Source organism: Dermacentor variabilis, chromosome 4 (genome assembly GCF_050947875.1).
Source record: "Dermacentor variabilis isolate Ectoservices chromosome 4, ASM5094787v1, whole genome shotgun sequence".
NCBI classification, from domain to species: Eukaryota; Metazoa; Arthropoda; class Arachnida; order Ixodida; family Ixodidae; genus Dermacentor; species Dermacentor variabilis.
Window position 1 is genome coordinate 88050378 of NC_134571.1, and position 18784 is coordinate 88069161.

Below are 18784 nucleotides of genomic sequence, written 5' to 3' on the forward strand. Positions count from 1 at the left end.
CACACATGTCAGTTCCACTTCACGTTTCGCAGCTACTTGCCATACTATCACGTTCAGCCGTATTCACTTTCTGCTGTTTGTTAGTTTCCTTATTTACGCTCACTGACTGTACAGCGTGGTCCTCACCGTCGAGCTGAAATTTCGGTCTCCTGCACTGTTTCGAGCGCCTGACGCACAGCGTTCTTTTTTTTTTTTTCCTCGTTTGCGATGCGCGGAGATCACGTAGAGGAGGCAGCCAGCTGCTCCGCTCCCTCCGGGCGCTAGCGGGCGTACCCGAACGCGTAAAGCGATTTTCGTAAGAGCCCTCGGCGATGCGGGCACGCGCGCAGCGAGCGGAAGCGAGTGCCGGCATTCGTGGAACCGGGATGAATGCAGGATTAGAGGCGACGACGGTGCGCTGGCGCAGAGCGTAGTCGAACCGCACGAGCAAGAAAGAGCAAGAGAGCGAGGAAGTGGGCCCAACCGGCAAAGCCGATTCAACAAGAATGGAAGCGGCGAACCTCGTTGGGAGATTAGGTACGTGCAGCGGTAGTCAGACGAAATGAATTGGAATAATGCTATAGTCTTCGCCTGGAGGGCGGAGAACCACTTTTTTTTGTGTGCGCGCGATTGTCGGTGTGCTCATCCCTAAACCCAGTTACGGCAGGAATGGGAGAGGGAATGCAGTGCGTTCGAGTCAAAAAGTTCTACTAAGCCACACTGCGAAGATCGACTTTGGGATCTTGGCAACGACTTGTGGGATTTAGCGTGAGAGACTTTAGCGTGATTCATATTATGTCACAGAGTGTGAGCGCGTATAGAGACTGTAAGAATAAGCCCTGCAAGTCAAGTTTTCAACAATCTATACAGACAGCACAATGCGGCCAAGACTCGGTTTATCATTTAACTAGTAATTGGGAGAAGCGTTCTGGATGTGCGTGCTAAGCCGGATAATTGGCCACGGATGTTGGGCTCGCCGAAACGGGATAAGCAGTAATGTGTGGAAAACATTATAATTGTTCTCCTTCTACCTGCACTGTAGAAAACAGTGTTCAGCTAAACAACTGGTGCGCATCTGACACAGAACTCCTGGATAGCTTATGCCTATAGAATAAGTATGTTGTTGTATGCGCACCTCGTTTCAGAATGCTTTGCGTGCTAATTTGACCCTCAAAAAATACCTGTAGACTTTAGTTACCCCTTAGGCATAGTCTTTTCACACAAAGTCAGGTCACATAAAACACATAACCTCAACTAACAAATCTGGCCCTTACTGTAATTTTGATTTACCGGCAACGTTTTTCACTTCATTAAATCTTTGAAAGATTATTACCTGCCTGCTTTAAAATGTTGGTGCTGACCATGGGCCTAAGGTATCTTGGAGACTTTGGCGCCATCCTTTTCACATTATTAGATCACGCCTTAACAGGCTTCTTTCAGAAATCAGTCATCTACGATGTAGTAGATGATGTTGGACATCCTCATCAGCATACACACGAGCGCCTGGCGGAGTACGAGAGACATATTTAGTATAGAATTTTTTTTTTGTGAACATGCTACCAAGTAGCAAACAGTGAATTAGAGCTAACAAACATCTTCTTGTGTCAAACTTGAGTGAAAGTGTCGAATATGCACGAAATTTAAGGCGAATGTCAATCTGCGATACATGTGAAGATCCTCAATTATGGTAAAACTGCGGTCTCTCGGCAACTATTGGCTAACGCCCATATAAATATATGGCACGGTTCACCTGGTTCTCATTTGCTTTTCGGGCTTTTCTGTGGCCAGGAATTCATTGGGGCTGTACTATTACTGCCAAAGCAGCTAATCGCTCGAAATGACATTGGCCTTGTGCGTCCGTCCCATTCATCCGTCCATCCAGTCACACTGACGACGACTGTTCTCATTACCGACGACACACAACAAGGATTTCTTGACGACATCAGACGGCATCGTCGTTGCCACATCGTGACGAAAAATGAAACTCGTTCTCAACCGACTTCACTGGGATTTGTGCCAATGCAAGTCGAGCAATCTGCGTTTCGGAGAGAAGCACGCTAACCAAAGAGCTATTGCATAACAACGACATTGGGCAGTTCGGGCAAGGCTTTGCGCGGCACACAGACTGTGAGAGCAGTGAGACTTCTGGATGTATTTTGGAGGCCCTAAGGAGAAATATTGCACTGGACGTGAATTACAGTATGTGCGGCGCATAGATGTTGATTTTGAGTATATAGCGATGAGTTTGCGAGTGTTTGTGCGTTGTCATGTTCACGAAACCAAGGTGTAGCGGCACAAAGAGACGTACATGAACTTCAAAAGAGTGGGATTTTTGGCCAATTGGGGATACTTATTTGATTGCGGTGACGCGCGATAGACGGGAGAAAGTAAGGCGAGACAGTTGGGACAAGCGCTACTGGCAAATGTCAACGTTTATTGAAAAGTTTCGCTGCAGTAAGACAACGCGCGCCCGCGCCGAAGGCACCCCAACACCAGCAACAAAAAAGAGCAGGCGCAAAAATAAGGCGGTACAGCAGAAATTGCAAATAACGCGTGACCAATTTCTTCACGAAACGTTAAAATTGGGAAGCATATGTATGATCTCAACTGCGCGCAATTGCCTAAAACGCATAAAAAACAATATAGAAATAAATTAGCCAGCTTAGCGGTGGCTACTCATGAATCGCGCATTGTTTGAAAGTTCCACCGAAGCCATGCTAACGCACAAATAAGATCAAGAACTTCCTATCAACACCTCTTAGAAAAGCTCACCTTATAATTTTGTTTTTCCACGGCCTACAGCTTCCGTATTCAACCGCGGATAGCGACATAATCTTTTGCAGTGTAAAGCAAGATCCCACTCTCTATAGAATTCAGAAGGCTTAAAGTGCCGTCGCAGCCTGTCGTTCAGGAACTGGCCAGTCTGCCCCAATTAAACACGACCGCAGCTTAAAGGAATTATGCACACGGCAGAAGCACCTCATGGGACATACTGATACTCATGTTTCGTCGTACACTGTTTCCTTACTTGACTTCGCGTGACGCGTTTGCACAGTTGTGCCTACTTACATGGCACAGAAAACACAAGATCCACTCCATGCTTGCCTGCGGCTTTCCTTCAGTTGTGCGAAACCTTATGCACATATTGTACAACCTCGCACCCCCCAAGCGCATCTTCCGCGGCTTACCTACAACAACTATAGCCAGCTCTTTGCGCAGCTGATTAAGTAGCGTTTCTGCGACACCTTGAAGGAACAGGCGCGGGAAACTAGCCTGCTGCTTGAGGACCAGAGCTTTCCGTTATCCTGTGCGGGCAGGACTTCAAAAGAGCCCGCCTGAAACATGATTTTGCGATTCTACTTTTAATTAGTTTCGAATGTGAGGAATCGAAGAGTAGAATGGCTTTTTTGGATTTTAGGAAAACACAGCGAATGCGAGAGACGGAAATTTAAGACGATGAGCAAAACGAGACCAAGGTGAAAGCAGGAGCCAACGTTGCGACAAGTGGACTCGTCTTTTTCAAGGCAACATATGCTCTCCTCGGCACAGTATATACAGGTACGGTTCTTCTAAAGGGAGGGGAGGGTAAGGCAGGTGGACGAGGCAATGACCGAGGATGTGTTAGCGGCCAGGGGATAGAACTGAAAAGAAAAGTATGCTACTGAACGTCGCTGGAGGAATGTGAGGTAGCACCGTGTGTCAGCCGGTGGAAGTGTCACTGTGGGCTCATCTTTATGTATAATGGGCCTGGACGACGACGACGGGGGAGGGCGTCAAAACGAGTCATCGTGCATTGAAACTATGAAGCCTCTAACACAGCCAATGTCTCCTCAACTGCGGCGTAAATATTTATTTACACAAAACTTCACAGAAAAAATTGTATTAGGAGACTGCTAATTGAAAGGTCACCAAAAAACCAGGCTACAGTCCTGTCAAGCATGTAGGTGCTGGAACGTTGTTCTATATACTGCACAATGCAAACAAAAAATGTGGCTGTTTCACCTAAAATAAACAACAATAAACAATATCTGCTAAGTTTGTTCGAATTAAATATGTTTCAGTTGCAACTGTTCAGCCACCGCGAACACGAAAAGAAAGATTAGGAAAAAATTTATGGACATACAATTGTGGTGAAACGGTCTTTTAAATCTACCTATTTTAACAAAATAAATATAGCCTACTTAGACAAGGGGAGTCTTAGAACGCTAAAGTTTGTAAATGTATGCAATTTTATTTTCACAAAGTGCATTACTGTCATACACAAAGAAGTCATATACATCACAAAAAGGTCTGAAGTTATGTATTCTATACTACTCTTTCTGTGTTAGCACAACATCTGGTTACCTTTCAAATATTATAACAAATGCTCATTTTTGGAGCGAAGCTTTTTATGGCTACTATTCCGTGAAATTTTCATGTGCGCCAGCAAAAAAATTTGCGCACTCTCTTTGTCGTCGTTTCAAGCTCGTGCGTGCTTAGTTTCTTTCCGCTTTCCCGGAATGGCGGGTACGTCGCGCGTCCGTGCTTTGCGCCGGTGGGCCGTCCTGTGAAAATGTGTCGTGTGTCTCCCTTCCGCCGGCTCCTCGGGGCAGCGGTAGGCGTCCACGCTGGAGCACAATAATAAAACTAGCAGCTGCCGAGCAGCGCACTTCATTGAGATTGAGCCATTGGCCGTGCATAGATTTAACTCTCGCTAATAACGTGCAAAACATGGTACCCGAGCCGATCAGTGTGTACCTGAGCGGCCATCGTCACCACCATCACGACCGAAAAAATAATGACCCACCGATCAAGACAATAAATGTGTGCGCGCCCCTTTCATCAGGATGACCACCCATCAAGACAACGAATTCGTACTTTGTTCAAAATTCTATGTCACCTCTGCGTCGTGTGCTAAACACCTTCACAGGTCATCCTCCTTCGCAGAGTGGAATCGCACTTTCTTTTTTCATTGTTACTTTACATAATACCTTTTTACAGAAGCAGACCTTTACTACTAAAAAACCACCCTTACCCCTTGAGTCCCTTCCAGTTAGGCGTAGTTGGTGGACGCACGTGTTTGAGAAATGAGCAGTCAACTCAATCAAACAAGCAATTAGGATGCTGCTCTTGACAAGGAGCGAATGCTGCCGTCGCAGTAAGCGAGTTTAGGGCCGAACGAATCTCTGAAGTCTGCAGTCTTGTTGTGTGATATGTTGAGAGAAGGGTTCAGTCAGGAATAAGAACAAACAAGCGCACATATTTACGTCTAACGCAGCAAAGTAAATTAACAGCAGTCATGGAGGATCTGATTCTCTTGGTATCCTGTTGGCACACCTCGTAGACCTAATGACTCGCATTTTCCCTCCCCTTTCTCAGTTGTCTGCTGAGAAAATTCGCAACATGTTATGCTTAGCTTTGTCTCATAAGTTTTGCACACTAATGCGGAATCCTGCGAAATTCTGTTGAGAGTGGATTATGACGTCTGAGATAGGGAGAGGGAGAGAACTTATTTGAAGGAACGCAGAGAGATCGACCTGAGCTAGCCTGCTCTAGCCTGCTACTCTAAGCAAGGGGAGGGGGCAACGAGGACGTAAAGACTGGATGTGGGAGTTGACTATGACATAGAAGAAGAATGTGAACAATGAATGCAAGTTCATTATTCTCATATTTATCGACAAAGTCCGAAAAGTCATCCATATGTGTCACGTGCCATACAGATCGTGGCCGGAGTCCCGAGTCTAACTAAAACTTCACAAAAACACGCAACGCAGAAGCTTGTGTTTTGGCTTCTTCGGCGTGAGCAGCACGGGTGCGCAGAAAGGTCATTAAATTAGGTAAAGAGCAGCGATAAGCAGCTCCAGTATTGCGGAGACATGCACGGCGTTTTTAGTGGGCGGAGTCTGGAGACCACAGAAAATCACGCGCATTGATTGTGGCAGGTGATTCAGCATTTTTTTCAATGCTTTCCTTGTCTTCTTTTTTTCCGGATTGCTTGCATCTAGGGTCGTTGGTCTTACTAGCCTACTTTGCCAGGCCTCCGAGAATAACTCAGACTGACCTGTTGTGTCACTTCTTGTACAAAGAACGTTATTACCGCCCATATATAATAGTAAACTTTCTGCTGCGATTAAGTATTTTGCGTGAAAGAGTTTACTTTTTCTTTTCGTTCTCTTTGTCATGGTAAAATGTAGAAGTGGAAGAATTAGTTTGACAAAAAGTGTTATGTCCCTAAGCATCCCAAGACAACACAGTGACTATGAGGAACGCCGTAGAGGACGAATCCCTAATAATTTTGTCCAACCGAGATTTTCTAATATGCAACTGAAGTGCAGTGTACTGGCGTGTTGATATCATGGCCTTACCACGCGTTCAGTAGCACAAAGCTATAACCACTGTAACACCGTGGCGGTTACATCTAAAAGGCATTGCGCAAAAACAGTTGCAGGCAGCAGGAGGATTTGCCAGTCGTACTCACCGGTGATGATTGTCCTTCCAGCGGTGGTGCTGAGGTGGCTCTGGCCAGTGAGCACATTCTGCACTTGGCACCGATAGGAACGCTGACTGTCGGCATTCTCCACGTTCCGCACAATGAGCTCGCCCGTGGGAAGCATCAGGTAGCGGCTGTCAAGGCCTGCACGATGGGTATTTCCAGAAAAGCAAGAAAAGGTGTTTTTTGTACACAAAGCCACACAAAAAAAGTAATTTTTGTGGCTTACAAATGAGTGTGACATCTCCTTGTCCGATCGTAACTTAAACGAAGGCTAATGTGGGCCCAACTTGTTTTGATAATATAATAGTTCTTTGACGTTCCTGAAGTTATGGAACACAATTACCTTTCTGACGCGATAATACCGTTTCCTCTAATTACAGACATACAAGAACAAACTTGTATTTGCATTTGCGTTTTGCCACTTCTGTAGTTTCCACTTCAGCTTTGGCGCACAAAAAGCAGCTATTGGCAATGCGCAAGGAACTAAAATAGTTGCTGTTCCCACAGTTCTTAATAAAGCGTAAGCAAATATCGGGAAAACTGTTGTAGCCCGGCATTGTATTGGAATTCCGTGATGCCTGAATGCTCGTTCAAAAAAAAAAAAGAAATACAAATTCACAAATATGAAGACTAGGAAAAAAATTTGTGAAAATTATTGCAAAAATTATGGAACAAAATATTAAATCTAAACGACATGTTAAATGAATTTGTTCATTTTTAGACGCGAAATGGGTTTCAGTTCAGTCAGCATAGGGGGTGGATTTTAAAGATCCCATGTAATGAAAACATGTAATATTATTATCGCTTATATATTTCCAACTTAGAGGCACAGCTCAGCAGTGCCTTCGTTTACCCCAGTAGGATTGGTCGTGTTTGAGCTAGCTCACATAATCCATCCAACCAAACCTTTGCTAATCAGGATCTACAAATCTTACGAATGTGCAATTTGTTGCAGGAATTTGACAGTTTCTTGTCTGTGGCACCTCCGCGTTGGACACCTAGGTCCAGGAATGGCTCGTAGAGACCCGAACAGCAAGACAGAGGAATGCCAATTCGCGCCGACCGCCTTAATTCGCACCCGACACCTATCGCAATTTAAGCATGCAAGTCTTGTAATGCATCAGTAAATGTCACTTGCGCATTTTGCTATGTCTTATCTGTACCCTTGTGCCCATACACACTCGGCAGTACGCACAAGACGCTTCACGTACTCCACTGCGGCTGCGCCTCCCGATACAGGCTACCTGATATTTCGTTTCTCCTTTTTGTTGGAACAGTTATAAAAAAAACCGAATGTTCCTGATAGCCTTGCTACGCCCCACTCAGGTGGAATTTTTGTAAGAACCTTAGGCTACCCTACGAAAAACCGCAATATGCAGGTGGCTATAAAAAATCATGAGCCATTCTACTCTGTCATGGTGGACGAGCAGCGAAGGTGTGCAGCACACGGCAAAGAGGTGACACAGAATTTTGAACACGGGCATGAACACATTTTTTGTCTTGATCGCTATTGATCGTGACGAAAGGTACGCACACACATTTATTTCCATACAGTCATCATACACAATACACGTCACTTGTATAGATTCTTGTTCTCATTTCGCGATATATTGAGGCAAAGAACTTGAGACCGAAATCACCGCACTGACTGGCAGTGAACCAGTGCCGCCATCGCCTTTGCAGAGACAGGGGCAGTATGGGAACACTGGCATGATGAGCGTCAACGGAGCCCTCTGTGTAAGAAGACGACGACGAACGCGCAAGCAGTGGCACGAGCCATTGCTGATGATGATAGTTTTTGCTCGCACACATGAAAATTGCACGCACCCCAGGCCTTTAACAGCTTCGCTACAATAAGTAATTATCCTTTAATTATACAATTTCGTGGCACATGCGCCGATTCAGAAACTAGCAGTGAAGCGTCGTATAGTTAGCAGCCACTCTAATACTTGCACCACTTTTGAGATATCTGTTCCTAAAATAAGCTGCTAAATGCATTGGCATTCTAACTAACAGTGTCCTCAAAGAGTCTGTCTAGCCCTTTACGGCAACATTTACTTCAACGGCAACAATCTATTCAGGAGTGGCAGTGGGGATCGATATCTCGGAAGTAGCGCATGTCTTAGGATTTATGCTAAGCAGAGAGGAATTGCAAATTGTTCGGCTTCGAATTTCGTATCTTAGCATACGTCCTGTATGAAATGAATAGTTAAAACGACATCAAGTGAGATTTGAAATTAGCAACAAAGAGTAGATTTGGTGCACTGAACATCAGCTTGTTGTGGTAGTCCACCTTACAGGCCAAATCGAGCCACGCACTGTGAGCGGTAAGCATAATAAACATAGAGTACTCGTTATGTGAAAGTCAAAGAATTGCGTTGCATTCATTGCGGTTATATCTTTTCTTCCTTCTGTTTGAAGATCAGGACTTCTATAGGAGCTCACTAAAGTTCCTGGAAGGCAGGCTTGAAGACGACACAGAGTATATTAATTTATTTATTTATTTCCTCAAAGGTCTCTTGTTGAGACATTACATTAGGGAGTGGGAGGGTTAGTGACAAAGATAGATACTACAAATTACAAAGGGATTTTTCCGATGTGTCGCTTGAATGCAAGTGGGAATGCAAAACCTCTATCAGCGAGTATTTCGGCTTAGGTTGTGTTGCTTAACGTAAATTACAAGCAACCGTAGACCGTCTACCCGGAAACCTGCGTGATGATACGCTTAAATGAAGCTAGGCCACAGAGCTGCAGCCAATTACTAATCAGATTTAAGTTCGTAAACCGATGCACCAACATAAAAATTGGCCCATGGCATCCGCTATGATGTCGTCGTAATCCATGGCAGTGTCGCCGCAGCGATGTACGTCACCGAAGGTTAGACGGAGAATTCGGGTGACAACTTTACCACGCGTCTATTCTCTGCTCCATGTGCACAATATTCTCCAAATAATTTAGAAACACGGAGTCGAGACACGCAGAGCTTGCTTTGAAACAGAGAATAAATCATTTACAGCCTTGGAAGCACATAATGCGAACCTTACACGCGGCTTCGCAATAGCCACATGCGACACCATCCAGCGGAACTGCGCAGTCATTTCGAGATAATTCAGCAGCGACGTGGAGCTCTTCGAGTACACAGAAACGCTATACAGCGCTCATATCGATCATCGCGGAAAGCGGGAAACAACGCAGCGGCACCGATCCCTCCATCTTCATCGTGCCTCTGCTGTTTCGTACGACGCCTCCGCGTCTGCTTCGGCGAGCACACGGCACTTTTTCCGCAATCAGCCTTCAAGAAAGGCGCGTTCACCGAGCCAGACTCTCACGCAGATTGCGGGTTCTTGTGGCCCGCATCTCTCCGAACGGACGTCGACTCGGGCCGGCTCCGAAGAGGCGAACGAAGCCTGCTTTCTGTCGGCAGTGACAACCGCCTTTGCCTGATGAGACGCAGTCTTTAGATCTGTTTTCAATGCAGGCAACAAAATGCGCGGTTTTCTTCTTTCTCTACGTACTTTGTTCGAGATCGCAAGACATCAAGCTAAAGCAGCCGTACCACTCAGGATGTCCTTTAACGGAAGCAACATCGAGCGAACGTTCCCCCTGTTCAAGGAAGAGTGAGAAGGAGAAAAAAAAGAAAAACATAGCGACTGTTTCGGCGTTGTATGGATGCTCAGCGAACTCTAAGCAGAAATAAATAACGCTCTTTCCTTTTTTGTTTCTTCTCTTTCAATTTTACTCTACGCGAAGCAAAAAGCGCGCATTTGGTATTTGGGTTTTAAAAGTTGCAGTGTTAGTAAAGGCTCTGTAATCCTTCAATGCAAACTTGCCAATGTGTCATAATGGTACACAACGGTAATACTCGAACCGCTCAATGCAGCAACAAATTGATGATGCGGAGGCTACGCAGTGCTGCTCTTTTCGGGCTCGTGTGGTGATTTCAAAAACAAAAAGTGTAAACCTTGGCCCTGATGCCTGTTAGAAATTCCCTGCAAAATCTGCGAGCTAAATTCTTCGGGACTTTCCAGCTTTCACATAAATAGGTTATCCTTTCTTCATAACATGAAGCTTTTCATTGATATGGCTTAGACACCTTCAAGGCCAGTGCACAATTAGGAATCAGTGAGATTAGTGTGGAGAGATGTAGAAAGAGAAATTCGGCAGAACTCTTATATCACGATGAACGTCGACGTCAATGTGATTTGCACTGAAGCAATGTATAGAGACACACCGTATTGCCAAATGCATGTCTGCGCAGCCGACAACAGCATTTTTTTTGTTGTTACAGATGCTTTCTTCTTTTTTCTGTTTCTCAACGCTCCTCGCTCAATGCATTCTCTGGTCGCATTCTGTATCTTTCACTTCTTTCTCTGAACCAGGCGACTTTTGATCAACACATTTTTCACTTCTTTGTATCTGACTTCCTCACGCCTTGCCGCTTGTTCTGCTTGTCCATCGGGCCACCTACCCAGTGGCACAAGCACATTCTCGAGGATTGGTCAACAATGTCCTCATAGTCAAGGTCTCATGCCCGTTTCCCATATACCGTGTGCCAAGCTGCCTATTCCCAAGTTGTTCAGTGACCTAGGCTGGCTGGAAAGCGGATAGATACAGACGTACCGAAAAGCGCGTGAACGTCCCAAGGAATGTTAATCGCATTAAAACATTTCTTGAAATGATTTCAGGCGGAGTCCGTGTAATTTATTCTTGTAATTTATAAATTGTAAGCTTATACTGTGGGTTTGCTATTGTGTGTTGTTAACTGTTGTCTGTGACTCTGTTTTTGTATTGCCTCACGTTTTCGCACGGCCAGTGACTTTGTTCCTCTCCTTGCTTTCCTTCTTTTTTCCTTCCTTTCTTTGTTTCTTTCGTTCTTTTCATCACCATTCCCGGTCCCCCTGAGTGCGTAGCAAACCTTACTTGTGTCTGGGAGACCTCCGTACATTTCTTTCCTCGCCTTCTCCTCCTCCTGCCTGAAAAAAATGCGAATGTGGCGATATGGAGGCTTATCAAGCCATTTTTATTCAACAGCGTACGTGTAATCTTTAGTTAGCGCGCAGAAGACACGTAGTATAACCTATTACCAGTGTAGACGTAAAAGATCTCACTTAACAACTCATTTATAAATCGATCGATAGCGTTCTATTGCGCTTTACTTATGCACAGACGCCAGCACTTGAGCATTTTCCTAAAAGCAAGAAATAAACAGACAAATAAAAAGAACGAAAGGCACGAAGGTTAACTATGCTCATGCGTAGTTGGCTAGGAAACAGGAGTAAAAAGGAGCGAAAGAGAGATAGTGAAGCAAAAGGTCTGTAGAGGGTCCATGTGAGCCTAAAAAATGCATGCGCTAAAGAACACCATTTGCCTGGCATGCAAACGACACTGTGCTTTTGTCAGAGGCAAAGGACAAGGGTTGCCGAGCAGCCGTATGTGGAAAACATATTGATTAATTTCGATTCCTGAGTTGGTTGATAATTAATCAGTGTGGATATTCTATCTTTTAGCGAGGACGGAGGTGGGAAGGGGAATCACGGGCACGTGCTGGTGGCGAAATGCGATCGCGAGTCATAAAATTCGCAAGATGCTATTTATAAACCTAGCAGTGACCTACATTTGCACTGTGGAAAGTAAAATATTGATGTAATTTTGACAGCAACCGAACATGAGCTCCTTCCGCACTCACGGTCCAGTGAGCAAGAGCTGCCTGTTTAAACGAGTAGTTCAGATTACGTCATCGAGCGTGTTCTTTAAGATTCCCTAACAAGAGCTTCACTGCATCAGCATCGGAATGCAGGACCGAATGGCGCCGCTGGGATATGCACAGAAGAGAACCAGCAAGAACACTTCTTCCGAACGAAAGGCGTCGTGAATTCGGCCTTTGGTCACCCCCTGCCGCTAATATTTTTGGATGTTCGACTTATATATCAAGTGTGAAAGGAGGCTCGGGAGTTTTTCATCGCAGGTACGATTCTTGTCGAGGTTTCTTGTAGACTTCCGTTACGTTAAACAACGTCATCGTCCGACATGGTGGCACCCAGCCTGCCCGCTTCAGGCCGAACGGGACTTTTGCTACCCTCCATCACGCTTTGACAGCAAAGTCCGGGCGTTACCTCGGCGTTCTTAAGGATATATCGGTTCCAGACATTGGATCTCGACATCGAGCGAAAGAGCCTATCATACGGTAACGTACAGGTGGCTCGCCATGGTCACAGTCTTAAATTGGCGTTTCCTCAGGCAGCGCGCTCTCCCCGTTCGCGTCCCCTCAGGCTTTGAAGTGATTGCAACATGCACTGACATGCACAAACATACCAGAGCTCCAACACTCTTACTTTCAAGCGGTTAAATTAAAGGCCAGGTTTTCACGTGCCAAAAATACGATTTGATTATTAGGCACACCGTAGTGAGGGATTCAGGATTAATTTTGACCATCCGGGGTTTTTTGACGTGCACCCAATGCACGGTACAAGGGCGGTTTTGCATTTCACCCCCAGCGAAGTGCGGCCGCCGCGGAATTTCGAAGGGTGTAAATTTACTCCAAAGACGGGTCATTCCACGCTAACTGTCCTAACCGTGGCGCTTGAGAAAAACCATTTATTCTAAATGAATTACAAAAACATTACACGTATATAAGCACTACTTGCAAAGTATTTTCGCATAATATTTCGAACGAAAAAAATTCACGAAATGATAGAAAACCAGGTGCAAAAAACAATTTCGCCAAATATCGACCATCTATCGCATTATATCAAAATTTTAGGTTTCGCATTCTCTGAACATTGTTCTTTCAATACAAAACAGTCTCACAACACAACTTCATGTTTTTTACTCCTTAACCCCGAGGTAAATTGTTCTTTCAATACAAAACAGTCTCACAACACAACTTCATGTTTTTTACTCCTTAACCCCGAGGTAAATATGCGCATATTCAAAGCGTTTTTGCGAAATATTTTACAAAACATGGTCAAGGGAGAAAACCTAGAATTATTATAAAAGATCTGTTGCTTAAACGTTCGATCTTCTAAAATTTTATTTTCGCCTATGTGCTACTCACAGGCTCCAAAATAAAAGCCTGAACTTGGCAAAAACGCCGTTTTGACCTATGCTTGAACGCTAGTAAGAAACTAAGGTGGTCCATAAAAAATAATGGGCAGAAAAGCGGTTATCTTGAAGAGAACAACAACTTTCGCCAGGGAAATGTTAATCAGAGTAATTTGAGGTTTCATGGAGGAAAGATTTAAATTTGAGTCCCACCATTGCAATGCTTTGTTTCGCGTTCCCACTTCACCTGATAGCACGTTGTCGGGAAATACAAACCAGACTGGTGCACATGGTGGTCTGTGTGGTGACGAACAGAGGCCGAGATCAGCAGGAGTTCGTAAGGATTTGAATCTCGAAGGTAAGCTTATTCAAGCTAGATCGACATTGCACACTTCCATGCCACTGGACGTATACACATGCGGCCGCCTACGCCTTAAGTGTTATGAGTAGGCTTATTTCGCATCCGATAGGCAGAACCGGAACGCAGGCAAAGAGCAGAGAGGAGCAGAGTCGTACCAACACGAGAGTATAGTGAACTAGAATAACTCCTGTCCCCGCTTGTGGCGAAAATACCGGCGGTGCTGTCATCGCCCACTCTTCCCATTTAGTTTGTTCTGCCGCGTGGCTCGCGTGACTTTTTCCGTGTTGCGTGCTTGTTTTTCCTCATGAAATGGCTAAAAAAGCAGCGTCTAAACCATTTTTACGCACCAGGTTGCACAACTGCATATGAGCGTGTCTAACAAAGTTGTATACGCCCCGAAAGACGAAGAACGACGGCTTCTTTGGTAACGTAACCTTCATCGGCTTGACAAGCCGCCTCACACCAACTGCGCTGTGCGCGAGTTGCACCTTGAACCGCATTTTATTGCGGGAGGCTACGTGCATGCCATTAATGGTGTTGAAGTTCGAATGTCAAGGGGAGCACAACGCTTGCCCCTATGCAGTTCCGACGCTTTTGCCCAACCGGCATGCTTAATTGACACTAGAAACTCCGGCTCCACAAAGCGGCATTAATTGCCATTAATTGCCTTAGCTATTACAATCTTGCCAAGAGCGTCATTGGATCAAACGATCAAGAGTAATTTGTTAGCTCGCTTTTGACAGTCGAAGGCAAGACAGCTGGTTCGTACAAGCAGCAGCAGTTGACTTGTTGGTCGTTGAGGGAGGTCTTGAAGGCGCCGAAGGTACACTTGATCTGCTCTCTGACTGTACTGGACCACCCACACATTATTCGCTGTAGTGACTCAAGACTTACTTTTTGTGTGGCAGGCTTTGTCGTAAGGAAGCGTGCCCTGAAAACAAAGTGAAGTGCATGCATGAACCAGCTTCCGCTGCCTGCTTCAGATAAAAAGTGCTTAAATGTTGCCGTTTTCACGAAATCTTGCGACTTCGTTGGTCTTCTATACCCTTCACTGAAGCTTTCCGTGTTTATCAGTGAACTTGAAGACATTTTCACTGGCTGCTTTAGCAAGAGTTAGCTACATCGAAACAGCATTATGGATCTGTTGGCAGTCATCAGCAGAAGCAGCATTGGTATTGCTGGTTGTGGTGAACATTGCAAGGTATTAACTGCGAAGTTGATCGGTTTTTACGTCGTCACGCGAATGCATATATATATATATATATATGCATTCGCGTGACGACGTAAAAAACCGATCAACTTCGCAGTTAATACTATATATATATATCAAGGGTCTCAATAAGTCTCATGATGAGAAACAAAGTGCACGGCCGCAACTGAAAACGATTATAGATCGCTGCAGCGCCATGAATGTATGTTGCCTTTCTTGTGCCTATTCTAAAGCACTGTGTTAGTTTGTGAATTATTGTGCAAATAAGAAACTGTTTTTGAACAATGTGGACAAATAACATGTGCTTTTGTTCACACGTCTAACGAATGCAAGCTGGGAGAAACGGGAAACAAGATGCGTACAGTAAAATGTTGTATTTCTTCAATGCCACCCGTAAACTAACGTAGACTGAGCTCCCAAAGCATGCGCGTAGTGCATTGGCAAAAGTAATTATGTATTCAAAACTAGTCTATCATGTCCCGTCTGCGACAAGTTGTCATATCTGGGTAGCGGTGACAGCAACGTAGCAGCGGGTAAAAGCTGCAGCAGCCAGGCAAGTTGCGTGCACGGAACTGCTGAAATAAAGGAATGGCACAGTGTGCACGTATTCAGTCATATTGCACAGAGAACAGAAATCGTGAGCAAAAAGAATGGATGTAAGGAAACATGATGGAACGTCTGATGCGTGCACCCGTTCATGCGTGACGCGCCTCCGAGCGTGCTGAGAAGCAGAGACCGGTGCCGGTTACTGTAACAACTCCATTTGCGTGTAGTACTGAAGTAAACAGCCAAGCTGTTTTAAATATACTTCAGGCACCTCCCATTAGCGAGCACCTCCGTGAGGATGCGCTTTCCTTATGTATACAGCTGAACTACAGTATAGCCAAACTACTGTGAACTCGTTGAACCAACGCGCCCCCTTCTTGGTCCTAGCTTCGTACTTATACATGGCACACGCCAACATTTATTCGTTCTTTGCGCGTCTATGGACGTTTTTCTTTTTTTTTCCCCTCCGAAATACCCGCTAGCGAGTTTCTCGTATGAAACCCCGTTCAGTTCAATGGTGCGCTGCTGCAGGCCGCATTGCGGCCAGCGGCATTTGTCAAGAGCAGTCGACGCCAGCGCCGCCGCATCATTCCACGCTGAAAGGCCCTCTCCTGGGAAGCCGCTCGCGCCACTAGAAAGATTTCTATGTCACTGTAGCGAGAGTGCGACTGCATGCTCCCTTATGGGGACGTTCTATATTCGCTCCCAGAGCAGGGATATGCAGAGCAGGGGCGAGGGCGAAGCTGTATCGTGTGACCAGGGGCCCTATAACGTAAAACTATTCCAATATGTTTCTGTTCCAATCTCCTGACGTCAAATTTGCGTAACCACCAACGCAAGCACCGGGCGGTCACCCGCAGGGTTGTCTGAACAGACATCAAACGCTCTCCTCCTTCATAGGAGGTCATTTTTGTTTGCTTGAAAAACGAATAACAATGCCTACACTGAGCGGCTTGTCGTATCTAATTGGCCGACAAGAGGTGAGGAGAACGCTCAAGTGGAGAGGGATTCGATGGGGCCTAGCCACTGCACTGAAAGTCGATAACCAGATGAAGAGGGTGGTGCCGGCGTCTACGATTGGTCGGCTTTCCCTTACTTAGCTTGCGGTGGCTGGTCGAAAATCACCGCGGCATGCAACGGAACCTCAAGAATGACGCTAAAACGGACCCTCAGCAAAGAAGAGTTGGCAGAATGAGGGGGTAAACGTGCCGAAAGTGCTCGAAAACGTTACACGGTCACGCAAGAAGTTTTATTATTTGCAAACACACCCATACACTCCGGCAGGTGCGAGTAGCCAGGGTCTGGCGATCGGCGGTAGCCATCTTCTATTCCTTTCGGAACGGGGCATCCTGCGGCTATTCCGAACAAAATTCAGTTTTGTTCGGCATATTAATGCATCTTTATTGCGTACACACCACTTTGACGCGGTGAGTTCTTGCGGTTTTGTGACGTCGCGTGACAGGCAGGTGAAATGGGTGCAGCCCGAAAACTTTTTACCAATAGCCGAGGGCTAATGGCGAAAAGGGGTCGAATCAGAAATAACTGTTTTTCTTTTTTTTCTGTCAAATCATGCATAATCAGTGTGTACACATCATATCAGATAGGGAGGTATCGCGGTTTTCGTGGCGTCGCGTGTTAGACAGGTGAAGCGGGGGTGGTCGAAAAAAGTTTTTGACCAATCGTGGAGGGCTGATAGCAGAATTGGAATAGAAAAGTTTGGAATAGTTTTACGTTATAGCACCCCAGATTGTTTACCTTCCTGCGGTGATTGTCACGCTAACTCCGCTTTTCAGCAGCCATTGCTGCTTCAGAGTGTACGAAAACATTGAGTTTCCTGCAATAATTACTACAGTGAACTCTGGCTCCGCGATCAGGCGCTGCGATTGGTAGAACATGTATTTGTCTAATCTTCGTGCTTGTGGATTCAGACAATCTGGTTGCTTTGTTTATTACACTTTATTGGCCTTCTTTTTCCTAAATTTCACAGAAACTAATGCTTTCCTCAGTGCAGAAGACTTTGCAAACACACAGAATCGCGGCTAATTGCTGCGGTTTAGCCAGTCGAGAACGCCAAATCGAAATGCGCAAGGCGTGTGAACGCTCTGGCTTGCCCGCGAGAGATTCATAAAGGCGTTGTATGCTTCTTTTCAACGCATGCGTCCGTGGCGTAATGGTTACAATACCTAGTTTGTGCACTAGAGCTCCTTTGTGGGTACCCTGCTGTCAGACAATCTGAATAATGTTTATTTAATTGTTGATTACACAGTACTTCATTGCAAATGACGAGCTTAGGAAGCCGTTTGAAGCCAGATGGACAAAATTTAAGTAAATGCATGTACTACCCAGCATTCTTACGCTGGCTGAACCACCCCGCCTACAGCTCCTGTTGACACCATAGCGCCACAGTTTTCTCTAGTAATTATTGTATGAAACCCTAGGGTCCAAAACAACGAAAACGCAACCAAAATGTACGGATATCATTTCTTTGCGTCACGCGACTTCCTTCGCGCTTCGATTTTCACGCGGGAGCAAGTCGAACTGCCCTAGACTGCTTTCGGTGTCGCCAAACTGCTCCTGTTCTGGCATCGGATCTCCTGTTCGCCAAGTGGAACGACAATTACTCTTGAGAGCGCACTTTCGGAACGCGTTTGAGTGCTGCTGTTCGACCAATGGAATCCACCGTAGGATTGGCGTTGCGTGAGGTCACATATGCCGACAAATTATTGCTGTAGGAACTACCAAATTAGGCGCAAAATTAGAAGGCTTCCAGAGATCCGCACTGTGTTTTCCTCAAAAATTGGTGAAGTGGACAGGACGTCATGCTCGGCACAGTCGCCCCCGCCGGCGTCAAGGCAACGCTCTGGCTGCCACTGCCGGTGTGTTGTGTGCACAGGCGCATCAGCGTTTATGTCCAGCAGCTATGTGCATACCACATTGTAGTGCATACAGTGCGCTTAGCGGCACGGACCAGCAGTAAACGTAAAGCCGAATTTATGTAATCCTTTCTTTGGACGCTGACAAACGACGATGGCGTTTTCTTGGATGTCATCTCGTGCACGTTCGGAGAATCACGCCTGCAACAACACTAGCTCGCTTCTGAACACGCCAGCGTTCTGAGACGTCTTTAGCGCAAGGCTAAAGCCTTCGAGCGAAACTGGCAATTTTACCGCGAAGC

At 45.6% G+C, this 18784-nt stretch overlaps 1 protein-coding gene across 1 annotated transcript in view; it reads right to left on the reverse strand.

Moving 5' to 3' along the window:
• LOC142578267 (cell adhesion molecule Dscam1-like) overlaps positions 1 to 18784 on the reverse strand; it is a 207898-nt gene that overhangs the window by 75778 nt on the left and 113336 nt on the right. Inside the window, exon 4 of the mRNA XM_075687668.1 lies at positions 6437 to 6592. Within this exon, the coding sequence (XP_075543783.1) occupies positions 6437 to 6592 (156 nt within the window). The remainder of the gene's footprint in view (positions 1 to 6436; positions 6593 to 18784) is intronic.